General features: G+C 43.9%; 1 protein-coding gene across 5 annotated transcripts in view; it reads right to left on the bottom strand.

The window, feature by feature from the left end:
• Window positions 1–22,584, bottom strand: part of sema4ab (sema domain, immunoglobulin domain (Ig), transmembrane domain (TM) and short cytoplasmic domain, (semaphorin) 4Ab) — a 33,316-nt gene that overhangs the window by 5,564 nt on the left and 5,168 nt on the right. For all 5 annotated transcript variants that reach the window (XM_035633469.2, XM_035633471.2, XM_035633467.2 and 2 more), the window contains 9 exons: window positions 21,682–21,842; window positions 20,371–20,430; window positions 20,117–20,215; window positions 19,863–19,956; window positions 15,200–15,322; window positions 8,648–8,775; window positions 7,341–7,522; window positions 3,957–4,101; window positions 3,245–3,434 (listed from right to left, as the gene is read on the bottom strand). In XM_035633469.2, coding sequence (XP_035489362.2) covers window positions 3,245–3,434; window positions 3,957–4,101; window positions 7,341–7,522; window positions 8,648–8,775; window positions 15,200–15,322; window positions 19,863–19,956; window positions 20,117–20,215; window positions 20,371–20,430; window positions 21,682–21,842 — 1,182 coding nt within the window. The remainder of the gene's footprint in view (window positions 1–3,244; window positions 3,435–3,956; window positions 4,102–7,340; window positions 7,523–8,647; window positions 8,776–15,199; window positions 15,323–19,862; window positions 19,957–20,116; window positions 20,216–20,370; window positions 20,431–21,681; window positions 21,843–22,584) is intronic.

Raw genomic sequence — 22,584 nt, 5'->3', positions numbered from 1 at the left:
CATATGGCCACCTGCTTAAAGGGCCAGGCTTGGCTCGTAACACTGCGCTGAGTTTGTAAACTTTGAAATAGTGACAAGTACAAGATATAAGGTAACGTTGACCACCGGCTCACTGACTACCATGCGTTATGTTGTTTACTACACTGTTCTTCTTCTTTGTTTTACGGCGCGCGCCGCTCTCTACCGCCATCTGTGGCCGACAACTGTCACTACACGACCATCAGACCCTGGACTGCTCGCAGTGTGAAAGTGGCCAATTGCCGATTAAACGCGGGTCGATCCGCGTTTAAAAAACGGGTCTACACGGTAATTTTGGTGTGAAAGAGGTATTTGCGGATTAATATTCCATTGCTGCCAAATATAACCCACCCACTGACAGGTGCTTTTATAACGAGATTATCAATGTGATTCCATTCACCTGGCAGTGGCCATAATGTTATGGATGATTGGTGTATAATGTTACTGTTTGAACTGACCACACTGCAAGCAGCTGCGGCATTCACATAATTCCAGGTCATGTGACTTGAAATGTATCTTAAGCTTTTTCTCAATAACAAAGAACGCAAGTATGTACTCGTGTTCTTTCCAAGAACGTACTTGGGAGTTCATCCCGAGAACGCAGTTTGGTCATTGTGCAGTGGGAACAGGAGCGTACTTGCCAGCCAGGATGCAGTTGAGAATGGAGATACGGCATTGTAGCATTTCATTTTAATACAAATTAACAATATCTACATATAGCATTTATTTTGAATACTAATATTATGTGATATTATAGCATATTATGCATAACAATATGCATTTTTTAAACAAATATGGGTAGACCCATATATTTAGACCTCACAGTTCATTAGGTACACCAATATAAAAACGAATGCAGTTTAATACTGTCTACATACACACACATATATATATATATATATATATATATATATATATATATATATATATATATATACTGTGTACAACCCCATAATCCACAACATCAAAATCACTGCCATTGAAATGTACTGAGTTTTACTGAGAGTTGTTTCTAATATTTGGTCTATTTTCATTCATATGGGACGGACAGCCAACACTCAAAAACTGATGACATAAAAAGCAAAATATTAAAAACTGGTTGAGGCAGGACTGCTGTATTACTTCAGCTTTATCTAGGTGTACCTAATAAACTGACAGGTACAGAGGTTTGGTATTTTAATAATGTAATCATATTGAAATAGATTAGCCTACATTCCACATACGTACCTCCTGTTGTTTGTCTTCTTCAAACACAAACAGGACTCGTACAATTAGGCCCACAAACATATTTATAGATGTAATTAGTACCTGTACCTTATCTGTGTCACATACATCATTAGTCATTTATATACAAACTTTTTGACCTGAGCGATTACACTGCTTATCAAGAAAGACAGAAATATATCAAGCAGACACCGGACCACACAGGTCAGATGTTAGAGGCACATTTAATTCTGGTATTTATCAACAATTCATATCAGACAATTCATGAAGATAAATTTATTAAATAGTTGAATGAATATGTAAGACACAACTAAGCAATAAATATAATAACAACATAGAATAAACAACACTAAAAACGTCACGTACAAAGGTTTGCACATCTGAGTGACCATGTGTCTTCGCCAAGCTGTTTTTTTCTGGAGTTGATGTGAAACCTTCGGGCTTCCAGGAAAAGCATCAACGTGCTGTTGTGCATAAAATGACGACCGTCCTGCACAGAGCGACTCATTTCCCCAAACCAGAGGAGATGGAGGAGGTGAATGAGGTGGAGGCCAGCTGCTCGTCTTGCTGGTCATGACACGTTCTGCCATGTTGCTGATGCCACATCAGGATTCTTCCTCCTAAAGATTCACAGAAGAGACCTAAACAGACACACGAAACAAAGCAGACTTTAAAATACAGTAAACATTTAATATGTGAATTTTAATGTAAAAAAAAATGTATATCACTCTATATTATAGAACTTTGGGATTTCTTTTGTTTGGCTGCAAATATATATACCGCATATAAGACACCGTTGCTTTCCAAGAATGAATCTCCTGGTTAAATAAGAACATGAACAGTATTTATTTACAACTTAGTTACAAGTGTGTTCTACAGGCACAGCTCTGCTCTCCCTTCTCCTCTCACCACAGCTTCTCTCATTAAATAAACATCTAAAACTACGAACGTTAACTTTGCCCTCTGACAAAAAATATGAGTAAAAATACCAATAAGCTCTGAGACCAGCGATTGATCGTTCGATTAACCCAAAACGGAAAAATAGCTCATGTTGAACCACAACAGAGCCAGCGGGACCTTCAGCAAGGACTTGCCGAGATGAGGCTGCTCTCGGTACCGAGAGCTTTGATCTCGATGGTCGACGAGGCTGCTTATCAATTCCGAAAACTTCGGAGCAAATGTTTTAATAGGCTCTAACTTGATAAATCGACCATAGATGTAAGGTCAAAACAACTATATTCTCGCCTCAAAACATCTTTAAGTACATTTCGGGACACAACAACAGATTTATTTCAAAAGTTTTAACTTACGGCTGAGACTTTTCTCCTTCCCCTTGCTGCCGTTGGTTGTCACGAAATGCATTCTGGGATACTTGGCTCTCCCAAGAACACACAAGTCACCTCCGATGCATCCTCGGTAAAGGGGGCGCGGCGAGAACAACATCCGGGCATTTGGACCGCTCTTGGCTCGATGCGTTCTTTGTATGTGAACAGTACTTTGGCCGAGACTGATGACGTCTCACGAGAACGCAAGTACAGAGAAGAACACACACTGAGAAATGGCCTTAGAGACCATCGACACTCATTGATGTTCCGACGAGTTCAGTCGAGTTCAGACAGCCGACCGTCGGTTTGGTGTGTCCCGGCCTTTAGTAAGAGCAGAGATATGTATCTTACAATGCTTGCTCTGGTAATTACTTGGTCGCATTTTCAAACCACAGCTGACAAAGACAAAGAAAATGTATCAACAGTAAAGGAAAAATACAATCAAGAGTGGCCAGCTTTGAAAAGGGGGATTGTTGGGTTTTTCCCCAACGTGCCTGATAGGATTCTCACTCTAGAAGAGGAGAAGCTGCTGAGAGAAAGGAAACTTGGTACAGTGAGACTAGTGCTGGTGCCCTTTGGGTGGCTTCTTTCTCCCACAGAATAGTGAAAGTGTGAGTAGTTTTTTGGCAATACCATTTTCATAATGTACTGCTGTGCCAAACAGGCACTTTACCTACCTGTAAGCAAAAACAGGACAGTGTAGTCTCTGCTGTTGGCAGCCTGGACTCTCTGGACCGTCAGGTGGCTATACTGGTGCTCAGCAGACACCATGGTCAGACTTCTTCCAACTGGCCTCACACTGTCGTCTGCCAGGAAGTTTTCTTTAACAAAGCGCAGGGCGTTGTCTGAAGCATTGTGCAGTCCACACTACCACACAACAAGGCAGTGAGACAGCAGTGCAAATTAAACAGTAGGTTCAGTGTCATCGTATGAAAAAAATTCTTAGACGTAAAATTACATAAGTACAAATCAAAGTGGCCTAAGTCATTTTGTCACAGTTTCGTCCATCACTTTAAGAATCCAAGTGTGGTTACTTGTAGTGTGAAGTTATTTGAGGGGTTGCTAAGACCAGACAACAGCTATACAAATACAGTCCATTTACCATTGACCTTCACTTTCTCTTTGAGTTAGTCTCAGGAGGAGGTTTGTTTCCAACCTGTCTCTTCTGACTGCTTGTGCTTCTTCAATTCTGTTCAGTGTTGTGTTCCTTAACTATTCTTACTTGGTCAGTACAAGCACATTACTGATACAAATGATGGACAAAAGTGAGAAAAAAGGCTAGTTTAGGCCAGTACATCTGCCTGCATGGCTTATTGATTTAGAGAGCCTTGTGGAAACTTCCTTTTAACTTTTGTCTTAGTTCCTTTCATTCCCATATCAACCGCTTACCTCTCCTGGATTTGCGACCTTCTCTTGGACGCGTGTGGTCCACTGTAAAGTGTCTCGGTTCAGGACTTTGTAGTTACCAGAGAAAACTGATTTGATGTCACTCAGGCGGAATGAACACACTGCTGACTGTCCAGAGTTGACAGACCTGGTTAAAGAAAGAGGAGCATTAAAAACTCAAGGAATGAGAGCTACAGAATGAATCTTCATGGAAAGATTTATACTCCTGTGAAGGAATAGGAATGACAGCACTTGGTCAGAGCAGTGTGAAGATACTGAGTCCTCCTTCTTCTCCAGTTTGACACATAAACCATGTTGTTGTTAGACCTGGTGTTAACATCAGCCTTGAGTGATCCGATCACAAGTGGACATCTCTAAGTACACACTCAAAAGTGCCCTCAATGCATCTTGAGATCCGATCACTCGGGTCACATTGGGAGGAGGTGTAAGACACGTGTCCACACATTTGCAGTCTGAATGCTATTGTGTCCAGCACCACATTGAAAGATCACCTACTGCGCTGAAATCATCTGACCAGTTCAGAACAGTTTCATAATAAACAAAGTATTTTTATACTTCTTAGTGCCCATATGTTGATTTATTTGTGGCCATCACCACAATATCAGCACTGATCAACACATCATTTATGTTTCTTCAAATGGGTAAAATCTTATTCCATATTAGAGCTGTGCACAGAGCACGTATTCACTCAGACCCTCCGCTCTGTCTCTCTCACGCGTACAGACAGACAGACACTATCTCATTCATACACCGCCGCCAGGCCCAATTTATGCCTCGGACTCACTACACGATTTTCAAAAACGTCAGATCTCTGTTCCGTTCATACTACAAGACCTGCTGTCTTGTAATCGCAGGCTTTCAGTCGTTGTGCTGTTCACACTACGTTACACATCTGTGACAGAGGTTCACCCACTACACAATCTATCACCAGGAGAAATGTCTCCAAAGTATGCTTTGTCATGAAAACACACACGAGATGTGACACTGGAAATGTTTGTCACTTTCACGATGGACGTCAAAAAGAAACTGATCAACATATTGCAGGATACTCTTATGTTGACAGGTCAGACACAGGAAGTATTCTGAGCGGACGCTCTCTGTATGTTGTGTGGACGGAGAGAAGTAACTTGACCTGTTAATAGGTGGTTCGGCAATACATAAATCCAGCTCAAGGTTTCACTCATCATCTGTTGCAGAGAAAACGGACAACACAACAGAAACAAGCCCAGCAAATAATCCGCGCAATGATTTGTTCAGAAACACGGAAAAGGCAGAGAATGTGTGTTGTTGTGCTACAGTTTCTCCCCCGGGTTTTGCGATCAATGCATTCACAACAAAGCTCACGCTACAGGAGATGTGTCCAGATATTTAGCCTGCTAGATATCTGAAAGACGTCGGTGAGGCCTCGTGAGTCACTTTCATCGTGTCGTTGGTAGTTCACACCAGTGTTGGGCAAGTTACTCAGGAAGTGTTAAAGTTACTAATTACTTATTACTCTTTCAAAAAGTAATTATGTAACCTTACTTATTACTTGATTTGAAAAGTAATTAGTTACCTTACTCATTATATTACTGTATTATTTTGTTTATTGGTTCTGCATATTCAGTCATAAGAGCAGCGAGGAGTATGTGATGGTTTTGCAGAAACGTTGCATAACACCCAAGCTGATATTGTGTCCAGCTTCTTGTTCTGTTATCTCTGCCCTGGCATATTAAGCAAGGTCCTTACGTTCAGAAGTGAAACAATGATTGTATGTCATTAGCAGAAGCTTCTCAAACCTACGATATTTACGATATACCCAGCGACGAGTGTGTTGTAAATTTCTCATATAATCATGTATTAATATATACTCTGTTTAAATTGTGTTTCTAGTATGTGGGAAAGACTGTTTACAAGAATTAATAATAAGCTGAGCCTGGTGTAGAAATTTAGATAAGGGAAGTCTGGTTTACAAGGAGTTAATGAACAGCTGGTTTATTAGGGGTAGTAAGACTTTTGGGCCAGGAAAGAAGGATTTAGGAGGATGACATGGTGAAGGAGCTCTGAACCAGCTGAACAGACTCTGCTGTACTCTTGACTTTGTTTCAATTAAATATGACTTGTAGACAAACTTGTTAAATTTGAATGATTTATTTGTTCATTTCTTGAGGAAATCAAGTTTTCCACCACGATGAGCTTCTCCAGATCTTTGTCATCCTCTATCCTTCGTATAGCTTTTTGGCTAGTACGTAGCCGATGTGACCTGCCCGCGCATAGACGTCATCATAATAGTAATGCAGCATTACTTTGATCAATAACTGTAATATAATTACTATTTCGGAAATTGTAATCCCGTACTACACTAGTTACTTGGAAAAGTAATTATATTTCAGTAATATGTTACTGAGTAATAAGTTACTGCCCAACGACGGTTCACACAAACCGATCGTGTGCCGATTTGCGAGCCCTGATTTCACGCAGATTTTTTTCCTTCGATTTGCTGCAGCTTGGATTTGTCGGCGAGCAGAAAATCGGGCTTAAAATCATGTAGTGTGACCTCGGTATTAGGGTTAAGCCTCTTGCCCAAGGACTTGGACTGGACGAAGAGGGGATTGAATCAGGAACCCTCTGGTTAGTGGACGACACCTCACTCTTGAGCCATAGCATCCCCTTGGGAACCACAGCTTTGAGCGGCATTCAGCAGAGTGGCAACCAACCATGACGTCACCCATTGGTTTGTGAACAGCCATTTTTTGAAGCCTCGAGTTTAGCATTTTAACAGTTTTTTTTTTTAACCACACGCAAGAGCGGGGTGGGTCTGACTGATAGCTTGTCCACTCAGCACCCTCCTACACCTGCAACCATGCACCTATTGGACAGTACTAGCAGCCAATCACGCTGTATCCAAGCTCCAATGTATGTAATGCTTTATCGTCTATTTTACTCTGAATGGGACCATCATTTACATCATCATGCTGTATTGGAGAAGACTTGAAACTAGCGATTAAGACCATAAACTCCTCAGGAAGATGCTTACTGACAGTATAAACCAAGTGAGAAGAGTCATTTTCTCATAGACTTCTTTAGAAACTAACTACTTTTTGCAACAAGTGGAGTCGCACTCTGCTGGTCATTCCAGATAACACAGACTTCAGGCACTTCTGCATGTGCTTCATTTTCCGGCTCGGAATTCATCACGATGAAGTCAATGACAAGTCTTGTGTGAAGTGAGACTCTGGCTCTGAACAAAGCAACAAACTGGCTGAGAAAAGCACTTAAATACATTAGAAAATGACAGATATGCAGTGGGAATAAAGGCCACCATAGCTATAGTGAATGGAGATTAGTTAATAGACGGATCGTGTCGTGGCCTTTAAGCTTACTAACCACTGTGAGGTGAAGATGCCATAAAACAGAGTGTCATCTGCAGAGGCTCCATCTGCTGGTGGGAGGGTGTCTATGTCCTGGATCACATTGTAGGGTAGCTCATTTTCAGCTTGGCACAACAGCTGAGCCTTGGCAAACGTGGTCCAGCGTCGCTGCAGGGTCCGCTGGCCGCCAACATCGCTCTGACACAAGAGAGGAGGAGAAGGCATCAAGCACACTGAACATTGTAACCTGCTGGTGTCATAAACTAAATGATGTTTCAGTTAGCCAAAAAAAGACACAGTCCCCGGCCCCCCAGCAAAACAATTGAGAGGAGTGATGATAGTAAGCAAGTGTATTTGGGCAACTATGGATATGGATGGACAGAAAATTAGTTGTTTTTTTTGTATGATGTCACAGTGAAGTTGGCCTTTTGGTTATGAATGATCATCACTTTATGTCATCATTTGTCTCAAAATTTGTGATAATGACTGCAATTATGAGCTATGGCTCGCCAGAGTGACTATTGACCACCAAACTCTATAGAGTATATTCTAGCATGTTCACAGATGCTTCCCATCCAATCTGACGAAGACTGAACTGTGAATAAATAAACTGCACAAATCCAGGCATACAAAGCTGGTAGAAACTGGAAACTGTACTGATGCCAAAGGGGCTTTAACATAGTACTGAGTTAAGGGTTTGAAATATTTTTGAATATAGTAGATTGACAGATTTTTTATACATTTCGTAAAATGTCTTAAAACATGATTTCATTGTGTTATTATGGGTTGTTCAGTGTAGAGTAATGGGAAAATGGCATCTTTATCCATTGACAATTAAATCTAAAACAAGTGAATAGGAAGTGTTCTGAAGTCTTCCATAACTGGACAACAAACAAAATCATGATTTAACTCTTACATATATACAGTGCAACTTAACAAAACTCATATGGTCTAGTACTTGGTGAAATAAGGTCAGAAATGTGTACTCACAGATGGTGTTTTATTTGACTGCAATACTAAAACACAGAATTTAATTTACACCTTGATGACAATGAAAAATAATTTTCTCTAATATAGGTACCTTAAAAGTAGACTTTTGACAGCTATGTTGGATTGCACACATGCACTTAATAAATTCTTAAATTTAGGATTGTAGGAATAAAAATAAATGAGAATGTATGTGCATTTCAGCAGAACGAAAAGCAAAATAGGATGCATGTGAGAGTACCAGTATGTATTTTGGTTTACATTGTTTCTCGCCACCAAAAAAACAATCTCCTTTTATGAATGATTCTTACATGAGGCCTGTTGTTTCACCCTTACCATGCAGATCTGAGAAACACGAGAGACAATAAATTTGTCAATGAAGTCGTACTCTCTGCCAACTTCACTGAAGAAGAAGTAGATCTTCTCCTCATCAGGAATGTAACTGGAGCTGATGAAGGTTGGATCTATAGAAAACACATGACAAAGTATGCAGAGATTTTCCACATTAAAACATAAAGATATGTTCCATCATTTCACCGTGGTTTGTGTCTGTGACCCTTCTGAGTCCGTACATAATCCCCCGTCGGTGTCGAACAGTGTTTTAAAAAATGACAGCAGCCATTTTTGCAACCAAAATAAATTGTGTTTGGGAATGATAGATGGTGTAACTCTGGGCACATCACTGTCAAAGAGCAGCTGTGCTGTAGAGACATCGAACTGTTAGCTGTTAGCATGAGGCCCTACTATTTACTCAGGGAGTTCTCACATGTTATTGTGATTGCGGGGTATATTCCCCCCTCTGCTAATGGCGACGCAGCTTGTGATTTCCTGCACTCAGTTGTGAGCAGACTTCAGTCTCAGCACCCGCAGGCCCTCTTTCTTATCTCTGGTGATTTTAATCACGCTTGTCCATCCTCCACTCTGCCCACATTCAGTCAGTATGTCAACTGCCAAACCAGAGACAATAACACACTGGACTTGTTCTATGCCAACACCAAGGAGGCATACGACTAGAAACCCCTCCCTCCCCTGGGGAGATCAGATCACAACCTGCTTCATCTCCTGCCTGTGTACAAACCTCTCGTGCACAGGCAACCAGCTGTGACCCACACAGTTAGAAGATGGTCTGAGGAGACCGAAGAGGCCCTGAGGGACTGCTTTGAAACAACTGTGTGGGAGGAACTCTGTGATCCTCATGGGGAGGACATCGACAGTCTCACTAACTATATCACAGACTATATAAACTTTTGTGTGGAGAACACTGTACCCACCAGGACTGTACAGTGTTTCTCCAACAACAAGCCCTGGATCAGTCCTGAATTAATAATAATAATAATAATAATAATATATTGGATTTATAAAGCGCTTTTCATGTACCTAAAGCGCTGGTACAAAAAGAAAGAAATAAAATAAAAGTGGAACGGGGGAGCTAGGGATATGCAGAGGAAAAGAGGTGGGTTTTTAGGTGTGACTGAAAGGTGGTGAGGGAGTCTGTATCACGGATCTCTTGGGGGAGGGAGTTCCACAGCCTGGGAGCAGCCCTGGAAAAAGCTCTGTCTCCCAAGCTGCGGAATTTGGTTTTGGGGATGGAGAGGAGACCGGCAGAGGTGGATCTGAGGGACCGTGTGGGTTGGTAGGGGGAGAGGAGATCAGTGAGGTATTGGGGAGCAAGGTGGTGGAGGGCTTTGAAGGTGAGGACCAGGACCTTGAAGGTAATTCGGTGGGAGACAGGGAGCCAGTGTAGTTTTTTTAGGACTGGGGTGATGTGGTGCCAGGATTTGGTGTGGGTGATGAGACAGGCGGCTGCGTTCTGGACCAGTTGTAGTTTTTTGATTGAGCTGAGTCGTTCTGCGGCGGGGGGTGTGAGTGAGGTCTGATCTTGGTGATGTTACGGAGGTGAAAGAAGGAGGTTTTGACTATGTGGCGGATATGGGGTTCGAGGAAGAGGGTGGAGTCGAAGATAACGCCAAGGTTGCGGGCCTGGGGGGATGGGGAGACAGTGGTGCCACGATGGTGAGTGTGGGGTTGTTGATTTTGCTGAGTGTGGATTTGGAACCGATGAGGAGGAATTCTGTTTTTTTACTGTTTAGTTTCAGGAAGTTGTGTTGCATCCAGGTCTTAATTGCTGACAGGCAGGAGTCGACATGGGGGGGGGGGGGGGGGGGGGCGCGATTTGGTGCTGAGGTAGATCTGGGTGTCATCGGCATAGCAGTGGAAGTCCAAGTTGAAGTTGCGGAGTATCTGACCGAGGGGGAGGAAGTAGGTGACGAAGAGGAGGGGACCGAGTACGGAGCCTTGGGGAACGCCTTGTGTGACTGTGGATGTAGCAGAGGTGTGATTATGGAGAGTGATGAAATGCGATCTGTTAGTGAGGTATGACTGGAGCCAGCTGAGTGCAGTACCTTCGATACCGAGGTCTCTGAGTCTAGTGAGTAGGATGTCATGGCTCACGGTATCGAAGGCTGCACTCAGGTTGAGAAGGATGAGGATGTTGAGGGAACCGGAGTCAGCAGAGGTGAGGAGGTCATTGGGGACTTTTAATAGGGCAGTTTCTGTGCTGTGGAGGGGCCGAAAACCAGATTGAAGGGGCTCAAAGAGTTTATTGGCATGGAGATGGGATTGTAATTGAGTGGCAACAATGCGTTCCAGAGTTTTAGAAAGGATGGGGAGGTTGGAGATTGGGCGATAGTTATGGAGGGAGGAAGGATCGAGACCAGGTTTCTTTAAAATAGGGGTGACAGCGGCAGTTTTGAAGGCAGAGGGGACAGTTCCGTGGGACAGTGAGGAGTTGAATAGGTTAGTGAGGTAGGGGCAGAGGACGGGGAGGCAGGACTTTATCAGGGGAGTGGGGAGGGGGTCAAGGGAGCAGGTAGTTGATTTGGAAGAGCTGATGAGTTTGGCGATTTCGGGGGGGGGGGGTAACCAGGTTAAACTGGGAGAGGCGGCAGTGGGGAGGAGGGGTCAGGGGGTCAGGGGAGATGGGGAGGAGAGGGTCCATGGTATGTGCTGGAGTAGATGCAGGGGGTGTTACGGGGGATAATGATTGATTTATTAGGTTGATTCTATCAGTGAAAAACCGGAGGAATGAGTTGCAGAGATCAGAGGTAGAGGTAGGAAGGGAGTTGGTGCGGGCCTGTAGGAGGTTGGTCACTGTGGAGAAGAGGGTTCTGGGGTTTTGGCAGGGGTCCGTGAAGATGGTGGAGAGGTATGCAGATTTGGCAGCGATGAGGGCATCTTTGTAGGCAGTGATGTGGGTTTTGTATGCTTCGTGGTGGACCGTGAGTGGTGATTTTTTTGTAAGTCGTTCAAGTTGGCGGCCAGTTCGTTTCATGTCACGGAGTGCGGGTGTGAACCAGGGTGAGGAGGTGTTGAAGGAGACTGTTTTTGTTTTGAGGGGTGCCAGGGTGTTAAGGGAAGTAGACAGGATGGAGTTTAGGTGGTTTGTGAGATCGTCAGGGGAGATGAGGTTTGAGTCCAGGGGGAGGTTGGTGGAGAGCAGGTCAGAGAGATGGTGAGGGTCGATGGATTTGAGGTTGCGGAAGGTGATTTCTCTGGAGAGGCGGGGTTGGGGATGGGAGAAGGGATGGTGAACCGTATGAGTTTATGGTCAGAGAGGGGAAACAGGCATGAGTGGAGGTCGAGCACCGGTGTGTTAATGGTGCAGACGAGGTCGAGGATGTGTCCTTTGTCGTGGGTGGGGAAGGTGACATGCTGGGTGAGTGCTAAATTTTCCAGGAGAGTGGTGAATTCAATGGAGAGTTTGCAGGTGGGGGAGTCCATGTGGATGTTTAGGTCACCGAGTAGCAGCAGACGTGGGGAGAGGGATGAGGCTAGTGTGAGGAACTCGGTGAAGTCAGAGAGGAAGGAGGGGTTTGGTTTAGGTGGCCGGTAGATGAGGACAACTGTCGTGGAGGATAGGGCTTTGAAGGCAAGGAATTCAAAGGATGATACTGAGGGGAGGGGGAGTTCTGAGATCCGGAAATTCTGATTGAAAATAACGGCGAGTCCACCTCCGCGGCGGGAGGGGCGGGGTTTGGAGATGTAGCTAAAACCAGGGGGGGATGCTTGGTTGAGGGAGAAGAAGTCGTTGGGTTGTTGCCAGGTTTCAGTGATGAGAAGGAAATCCAGGGTGTTGTCGAGGATTAGTTCATGGAGGGCAGGAGCTTTATTGTTAAGTGATCGGGTGTTGAGTAGCGCAAGGTTGGCAGAGTAAGAAGGTGGTGGGATCGGGGGAGGCGGGAGAGGTCTGAGGTTGTCCCGGTTAGAAGTGCGGGGAGGTGCTGGGGAGGGGTGGAGGTGCAGTGGGAGAGGGGCAGTAGGTGGATTAGCAGATGGTTGGACGTCGAGTAGCTTGGTTTTGGTGTTTGGTGAAGTGGTAGATGTAATCAGAGGGCGGTGAGCACTGAGGTCCAGTCCGGGTTTTGTATTCTGCCAGGCGGGTTGCGATGTAAGAGTACCACAGACGGCAGCGCTCTGATGGCGCGGCAGACGTGCGACGGGGCGTGCAGCTGAGCAGATGGATTGAATGGATTGTCCGTGCTGGGAATAAATAAATCTGCGGCGAGAGCCTCTGTGGATGTAGCGTGGTCGGCGTAGGAGTCCGAGGTGTTTAATCAATGAGATGCAGGATGGGATGGTGAGGTTGAAGAGGTCAAACAGCTGCGGAGTTGAGTATTTGAGCATGGTGCCGGGAGGGAAATCCGGAGGGACCGAGAGCTCCGTGTTATCGATTAGCCGTGGACTTGGCGAGTAGAGGAAGAAGGCTGTTGCCAGGATTGTCCACGGAATGACAGGAGAAGATGTGCAGCCACTGGAGATGTGGGAAGAACCACACGGAGTGAGAGGGACGGGGGCGACCAGGTGAGCCGCTGTAGCAGCTAGCATGAGCCACCACTCGATGACTGAACGAGGGCGACCTGCTAGCAGCTAGCCGCGAGATTGTTGTCCGGCCAGGGAGTCCGAGCGACTAGGGGAGCAGCTGAGAAACTGTCCATGAGTGAAGCCCTCGGTATCAGCCAGCCGATGCCCACAGGTTGAGACGGCCGGTGTACGGGGGCAGCGGCAGCAGGAGACGGAGAAGCGGCGAACAGACAGCGCCAGCGTCCTCTCACGTCAAAGCCGGAATGACGGCTTAAGGCTCTCCTTAAGGAGAAAGTTAGGGCCTTTAAGTCAGGAGACAAGGAGGAGCTGAAGACTGTGCAGAGTGAGCTGAGGATGAAGATCAGAGAGGGGAAGAATGTGTACAAGAGGAAGATGGAGGACCAGCTGCAGCAGAACAACATCAGTGGAGTCTGGAGAGCCCTGAAAACCATCTCAGGTCACAAAAAGCCAGACTCCCAGACTGCGGGGGACCAGAAGTGGGTGAACCACCTGAACTTGTCAACAACAGGTTTGATCAGCCACACACCCCTCCCCCGAACCAGTCACCCGGGCTGCAGCCCCCCTCATCTGCACTCCCAGTACACTGCCCCACCCCATCTCCACAGCACTCAGGTCACAGACCCAACTGCTTCGGCTTCTCCTGCCGCATCACTTTCATCTCACCTCTTACCCTCACCCCCACCCCCACTTACACCTTTAACACCCCCTACATCATCAAACACTCAGCCCCTGTGCTCCAATCTGTCCCTCTCCACAAGCCAGGTGAGAAAAGAGCTCAGGAAGATCAAGGCAAGAAAGGCAGCAGGTCCGGACGGCATCATCTCTCTGCTCAATTCTGCGCAGATCAGCTGTGCAGGATTATGGAGCGCTTCTTCAACCTGAGCCTGAAGCTGGGGAGAGTTCCACAGCTGTGGAAGACATCCTGCGTGGAGCCGGTACCAAAAGCATCGCACCTGAAGGACCTCAACAGCTACAGGCCAGTGGCATTTACATCGCACCTAATGAAGACGTTGGAGCGCCTGGTGCTCGTCCATCTCCGCCCCTGGTGAGACCATCAACGGATCCGCTACTGTTCGCCTACCAGCCTGGCATCGGGGTAGACGACGCAGTCCTCTTCCTCCTCCACAGAGCTCTTTCTCACCTGGAGAAGCCTGGAAGCACTGTGAGAATCATGTTCTTTGATTTCTCCAGTGCCTTCAACACCATCCAGCTGGTGCTCCTGGGGGACAAGCTGGAGCACTCAGGAGTGGATCACCACCTCAAATACTGGATAATCGTCTACCTCTCCAACTGCCCCCAGTATGTGAGGACAAGGGACTGTGTCTCTGATACAGTGGTCTGCAGCACAGGAGCGCCATAGGGAACAATCTGTAGACTGTACCTGCTTAGGAGACTTAGGTCCTTTAGAGTGCAGGGGACGCTCCTCAAGACCTTCTTTGACACTGGTGGCATCAGCCATTTCCTGTGGAGTGGTCTGCTTGAGCAGCAGCATGTCAACAGCTGACAGAAGGAGACTAGACAGACTGATCAGGAAGGCCAACTCTGTCATAGGATGCCCCTTGGACACAGTGCAGGTGGTGGGAGAGGTGAGGATGCTAGCAAAGTTATCATCAGTGATGGACAGTGACTCCCACCCCATGCAGGAGATTGTCTCTGCACTGAGCAGCTCCTTCAGCGACCAGCTCCTTCACCCTTAGTGTGTGAAGGAGCGGTACCGCAGGTCCTTCCTTCCTGCTGCTGTGAGACTGTACAACCAGCACTGCTCTAAATAGAACACACACAAACACACACAGGACTCAACCACTCTAAAATAATTCACAGATACACTTAAAGTGCAATAACTAACTGTGCAATATATATATTTAGTCTCCATGTGCACCTATTGCTACTGCTCTTTATATAGTATTTATATACCTTTGTTTTTTATTTAATATTATATACTGCCTACTCAACTGTGCCTGTAGCAGACTCTCCACAGGTTTAATTTCATAGAGACAACGCACTCACCCTCCAGCCATCCTAATGTGTCATCCAACTTCAGGTCAACACGCCTGCCCTCACCGAGGTGCCGGGAGATGACTGGCCGGTTCCCCCTGTAGTCTGCCACCGTCCCAGTATAAAGTTCCCCATCTGAGAAACATAACAACACGCAAAAGATTAACAGGTAATGTTCCTTTAAATGAACAATCGTTGGTTTCTTGCATGAAAACATACATTTTTACAGGGACTGGATTCTAAAACAGGAAGTTGGTCCATAACAGTGCCCATTCTTACAGGTGGGATGATCTCCAAAGGTTTAAATCTATCTGAAAAACTATGAGTTGGTTAAGTTAAATTATAACAATGGGTGTCAAGTTACGTTTTGAAATAAGCAAGCAAGCTTGGAAAGGTACATCATTGGCCCAGAGGGATGTGGGAGTCCTCCAGGAAGAAAGAAAATGTTCTACTTTGCTAACTAACTGTCATCAAACCCACGAAGCCCCCTGCACTAGTCTGGATTAGTTAGATTGAGCTGCTATTATTATTTTTTTTATATATTTATTAGTGCTGTCAATCGATTCAAAAATATGACTAATTAATCGCACAATTTGCTGTGATTAATCACGATTAATCATATTTTTCCCCCTTAAGAATGAATTTGTAATAATGGATATTTAAATGTAAAACCATAGATGTAATGTAGAATCAACAAAAAGGAAGTATTTAAATTCAAATACTATCGTTTCATAGCATCTTTGAGCACAGATTCTCTCCTGTTAACTACAGATTTCCAATAAAACCATCAAGGCCAAAGTGACTCACTGAGGCCTCACCGATGTGTCCAGCTATCTATCAGCTAAACATCTGGACACGTCAGGGAACCATCTCCAGTGTGAGCTGTGATGTGACAGGCAGTGAGTGTGTCAACCTGGAAACCACAACAACACTCTTCACTCATATTCTCTGCCTTTTCCGTGTTTCTGAAAATAATAATCGCGCAGACTATATGTGGGGCTTATTTCTGTCATGTTGAGCGCTTTCACTGCAAAAGATGACGAGCGTAACCTCGAGCTGACCTTAATGTGGAACCACATGTAAACCACGCTTCAAGTTATTTCTCTCCCTTGCCATAACACAGAGAGCGTCCACTCAAACTACTCCCTGTTTCTTTCAACATAAGGGTATCTTGCGATATATTGATCGCTTTTCTTTATTGCATCCATCGTGAAAGTGAGAACATTTCCTGTTTCGCGTGTGTATCGCATATTTCCACGTGTCACTTTTCGCGTGTGTTTTACGTGACAAAACCTACTTTATACTCCTTAAACTCTTCCTCGTCCGTATCCACCTTTAGCCAGGATGGCTAATGGCTAAAGGTTATGCGACACACGTCGTCAGCCGCCACAGGAAGTAACAAAATCTGTCAATGGCGTTAAATCTTTTTGATGTTGACAGCACTAATATTTATGTGATAATTCGAAGAATTGCTGTTTCATATTAGAACTCGTATTCATAAAAACATTATGTAGCCTACCCTAAAATGGTGGTAGGTTGATGGCTACAAGAACATGGTTAGTACAGTCTTACAACACATCACAATAGGGCTGGGCGATAAGTCAAGTTTTTTAAATATATCGATATATTTTCAAACAGGATATAGGATAAGACAATATCGTGTATATCGAAATTTATGTTGCGTTAAAATAACGCCACGTTTCTTTCGTGGAGCCGCCAGTTCGACTATTGTCCTCTCCCGGTCTGTCCTTCACACAACTTTGCCTTGCCCCGTCTCTCTTCCTCTCTGAGCGAAACCAATACCCACACCCCCCCCTACCTGCTCACTCACACAATGGTGCATGCAGCACCAACACAAATGAGGGGCAAGCAGCCGAAGATATTTAAAAACAATGGCTCGATCATTTGGAGATGGTTTGGAGAAGTTTCAGATGAGCGGCAGAACACTGCATTCTGTAGAGAATGCCGCAAACAGGTTCCAACTAAAAGTTCGAGCACGACGAATCTCTACCACCATTTACAACAACGCTAACAGCACGAGGAGTGTGTTAAACTTCTGCAACCCAGAACTTGAAGCCTTCGCAGCCTTCTGCACCGAAACAAACCACGTTGCAAACTTCATTCAGCCTTGCTGTGCCTTTGTTTGCACAGCTCTGTGTATTCTGTTATGTAAGAAAGGAGCATTTTTTATCTATTTTATTTAAGGAACGTTTTTATTTAATATTAATATTTATTGTTATTTAACAAGCCAGTAGTTTATTTTTGTGTCAATTTCAATGTACATGAAATGATATTGTGCAGTTGGTTATTATAATTGCCTGTGTGAAATTTGCCACATGTTGATTTGACTTGGAACTGACTTTGTTTTTGTTATTTCTTTACGGGAAAAAATATCGAGACATATATCGAGTATCGCCATTCATCTAAAAAATATTGAGATATTTTTTAGCCATATCGCCCAGCCCTACATCATAATACGATTTGATTAATCAAACAGCGCCAGACGTGCCTGGCACAGTGCAGTCTTCTCCTAAACAAAAGGTGTCGCTGCTGACAAAACACTATCTACACTGCTGGAATCGCCACAAGAAGAAGAAAGGCATCACAAACCATGGCAAGGGTGACAGAGCTGGTGTTGGGATCGTTGGATGAGGAAGAAATTTTGGTTTTAAGCTTGCTTTCAGAAAAGCAACCTAAAAGAAGGAGGTGGTGTGTTCGTCCTTTGAACAACGACAGACACGTCGGGGGCGAATTCAGTGTCCTAGTGAAACCCTCCCCTAATTCTCCCTGAACAACACTGTCTGGCTCTAGCTTTCTTCTTATCATATTAAAATGAATACACGCATCTCCTGAGCACTCATTCCAGAACATTATCACCTGTCCCTGGACAATGCAACAACCATCCCCTACCTTACTAAAAGTGTACGTGCGCCCAGAAGCCAAAAATGGCGTACGCCCCAAAATATTCAGACCGTGCATACGCATATCTGTGCGCAATTCTCACTTTATAAATCACCGATCACGGACAAGTGTACGTACGCGAATCAGCCTCCTATCCCGCCCTGTACAAGCCCATTTTAACCATTAAATAGTCAATGCAAATCATCTCATGAATGCTGATCAGTATATTAATGAGTCAATTGTTCTTTCGTTTCGACAGGTGAGAAAAGACCAAAAAAAAACGTCCCTTCTCAGACACTGAGATAGACTCGCATGTAGGGGAGGTGGATGCCTGGAAAACAACGTTATTTGGTGCCACAGCAGCGGGATCATTAATAAAAAGAAGCAGTGCAAGTGGCAACGTGTTGCTGCTGCTATCAACTGTCAGTGGGAGAGCTTAAGAAAAAGTGGTCCGATCTGAAGGTTTACTACATCTTGATACTCCTTCACCAACATTAGTATTAGTATTTAATTTGTGTTGCTTGAGTATTTGAGGAAGTTTGACTTTGATGAATCCATTTATTTTAAATGTGCGAGATAAAGAATCTCATTCATTCAAGGTGGAGGCAAAGAGGAAGGTGTCCGCAAGTGTGTGTGTGTGGGGTGGGAGGTCAGATCAAGTTTGACAGTAGGCAGCATGTCCGAAGAAACAGAGTTGGCTGCAGTAGTGAATTTGCAGGGCAGGTTTCAGTCTGTCTGTTAATAAATGCTCAGTGTCTCAGGGCAAAGGGGCAAGGGGGGAGCAAGAGAGAAAAAATTTGCCGGCGCTTTGTGAGGCATCAATACTTTAAATCAATACTTCTTCTAACATTTACTTTCTACAATGGGTCAAAGTTTGCTTACAGGTGCGCACATTCTCCTGTCAAGTTTGTTTTTATAGATCCCAAACGTTGCGTGGGAAGTGGCGTACGCATGTTTCCAGCCCCGTTTTGTGCGTACGCCACGTTTATAAACGAGACCCCAGAGCATTAAGAACCTGGTACCACCCAGAACAGGTGACATTAGCAGTCATTTACTATTCACTAGCACCGTTACATAGATGTAAATATACCATTTAAAGCCATGAACAGAATTTCTGGTGTAGCTGATGAAATTGCAACTGTGAGCCTTATCTCCTTCTTCACTTAAACTTCACTTATGGTCTTAAAGGGGAGAACTCAACATAGCCATGAATTATGTTGACTTTTTCTTTTACCATCTGCGCAAGTAACAAAATATGGGAGGTGCGTACCCTGCGAAACAGCACCAAGGCGCTCCCGACGACACGGGAAGTGACGTCAATTTGACATCAACGCCGCCGTGCGGACAAACCGACGAGTCAAGCATAAATCCAGCTTCAGTCTACTCTTCAGGAGGTGGAATGCTGCTCCGTCGACAAAAGGTCCAGTGTCTTGCTGCATAATGAAGTTTGGGTTGTGAATTCATTCTGCTGCTTCATCATCAGTAAAAATTACTGAGCCAGATACCAGAAGCAGCCATGACACCACCTCCACCGAGTTTCACAGATGAGCTTGTATGTTCTGGATAATGAGGATATCCTCTGTTTCTCCAGACCTTTCCATCACTTTGGGAGAAGTTGATCTTGGTCTTATCAGTCGAAAACATTGCATCTTCTGGCCTCTATATTTCTGCTATTGAATTCTTCAAAAAGTGGATCGTGACACTTTCACCTGCCACAGTAAACACTAATCCTGCCTCAGCTAACATTGTATTCTATCAGCTGTGATTGCCTTACCTACGATGATAGCAGTATTGCGTTGGTAGGGGTCATAGGGGCAGCGACCTCTGCCTTCATCAGACTTGATGCTCATTGTTAACATCTTGGAGTTCTGGACAGAAAAGAATATATCAAGCTGATACCAACAGAAAAATCTAATCAATCCACCCTTACCCTAACAATTTTGAAAAACTGTACGGTGATAGAGCATTACCATTCTGCCTAAATGCTAAACAAACCAATCAGTTTAAATGTTTGCACAACAAACTTACAACATAGGTGCAGCGTGGACTAAAGGCAAATGTTCCACAGGCATAGATATGGGAGGAATTCAAGAACTGCAGTACACGGATGAAATTGGGACAATCAGCCTAGAACAAGCATATAAAGGACATCAAGTTAGAGTTTTCACTAACAGCAAGCAGTTTGGTGGCTAAAACAGGTCCTTTGGATTCAATCCTAATGTTTACAGAACAGACAGGGCAGGCATTGAATATTTGTGCATCTGCATAGATCAGCTACTTGCCATTTTCTTGCCTTTCATGGAACATTGTTCAAGGTCTTTGTCTGAAGGGCTCCAGTCCAGCTGAAAGAAGAGTAGAGAATCAGAAAGATTCACAGCTGGCTTAAACACAAGCTGCTACTGAACAATTAAAACTATACAGCAAACACATCTTTTTGTTGCTTTTGACGCTTTTCACCTACACGAATGTAATGCAATCTTCACATTTCCCATTACAAAGCTAGACTTGCTGCATAGTGGTGGGGGAGAAGATCAGGGTAAATTAATCACTTTTTGATTTTGCTCATGATTCTGTGCAACAGTATTTTATACAGTTGGGACACAGAAAAACAAAAAAAGCAACTATCAGCAGGCTCTGATGCAAAATGCAATAATGAATCTTAGAGCCATCCCCAGATTACAAATCAAAGAGCGCAATGATAAACTGAATCTAGGGTTTTGAGACTAGAAGCACGAAAGTGCATATAAATTATGTTGCTGTAATCCAGGACTGGAAATTTCCCTTTTCCCTCCAAAGAGCATATAGGAATGCATCAAGTACTTTAGGGCACAATGAAAATGTATCAAATAATTAGCTTTTCCTTAATAAAGGGAAACACAAAGATAATTACAAGCAAAAAATATATTTGAATCAAAAAAGTTGACTAGGTTTTTAAATATTTCTATTTCACATTCTTTTGGCTGTGCTCCGGATCTGAGTCTTTAAATATTTGGTGCCTGCTGATATGAATACTTATATTTAGATTATTTACATGTTGATTTAACAGTCTGTGTATGTGATATATTGAATTAACACAGCTGTAGATTTTAAAATATTACGTTTGTAAATGTAAATTACTGGAAGTTCAGTTGGGAGATGCCACCCCTGACAGTGATGCACATAAAATCTCGTGGGCGGCTGTGGCTCAGGAGGTAGAGTCGGTTGTCCTCTAAGTTAGAGGACAACTATTCTGCATGTTTTTTTGGACGAGACACTTAACCTTAAATTGCCTCTGATGGCTCTTCTGACAGTGTATGAATGTGATAGAAAAAGTGTAGAAAATAGCAGCGCTGTATGAATGTGTGTGAATGGGTGATCAGGACTTGTCCTGTAAAGCACTTTCAGTGGTCAATAAGACTACAAAAGTTCTATATAAATATAATGCATTTACCATAGGGGACCAATATAAGCTTGATTGGTGTCATTTTTCTATCACATTACACTGTGCAATCACTTTGACAACTTAGACTTAGACAAAGTCAATATTTGTCTATTTCAGCTTAATGATGATCAGTGATCAGTACTGCAGAAGTCAAACGGTGATTGTTGCCCACCTTGTTCATCAGTATGATGGCGTCCTTGTGGCTAACATCCAGTGCTAACACAGCATCACGGGCTCCTACATACAGCATGTCTCCACCTTCACTGAGCAGCAGTGTGGTGGTGTTGCTGACATCGTAGCTACTGAAGCAGGTGAGATGTCTCCCAGGACTACCTGTTGTTTCACAGCAGTTAAGACTGGGATTATGTTTTTCATTCAGTTTCCACGGACAATTAAAAGCATCCAGATAAGCAGGCTGCAGTGTGCTGATCTACAGAGCATTCATTGTTCATAGTGTTATTCATGTCAAACAGCCCTGAATGTATGTATATTATTGAGCCATTCAAATAAGCACACTTTTTTGGTAAAATATAAGTCAAGTTTATCTACCAGGTACAAAACAATGCTTGTGTGGGGATTGGCTCCGACAGCATTACATTACACTTGAATCAAATTAACATACTTTCAGTTTTAGTTAGAGGAAAAGGCTTAGTTTAAATACAGCATTTTTTTAATTGTTTGGTTGACAAGAGAATTTTTATACTGGCCCACCATGTTTGTTGCTAACAACAGTGTCACTTAATTATCACAAGTTTCTTTACGTCTTCAGCTCTTTTTTTTTCCTTGACTAATACATTGAACTAAAGGGGCCAGAGCTACATGTAAGAGCAACAGGCAAGAAGCAAAGTAGCCGCAAAATGGATGATATAGTGTTTCAGATGTGACTGGACCTCTCATAAGTGGGTGGGGCTTAGCAAAATAATAAGGTGACAAGCGGCTGACAAGATGAATATAGAGCTAGAGAGGAGAATATTCACCCCACACACAGATCCCTTCCCCATATTAGATCAGGGGCCTGTACTACGAAGCAAATTCAACTTAATATATAATATATATAATATATAAAACTCACTAG

The sequence above is a fragment of the Scophthalmus maximus genome, chromosome 5, assembly GCF_022379125.1.
Source record: "Scophthalmus maximus strain ysfricsl-2021 chromosome 5, ASM2237912v1, whole genome shotgun sequence".
NCBI classification, from domain to species: Eukaryota; Metazoa; Chordata; class Actinopteri; order Pleuronectiformes; family Scophthalmidae; genus Scophthalmus; species Scophthalmus maximus.
This window is presented reverse-complemented; position numbering and strand designations above follow the sequence as displayed.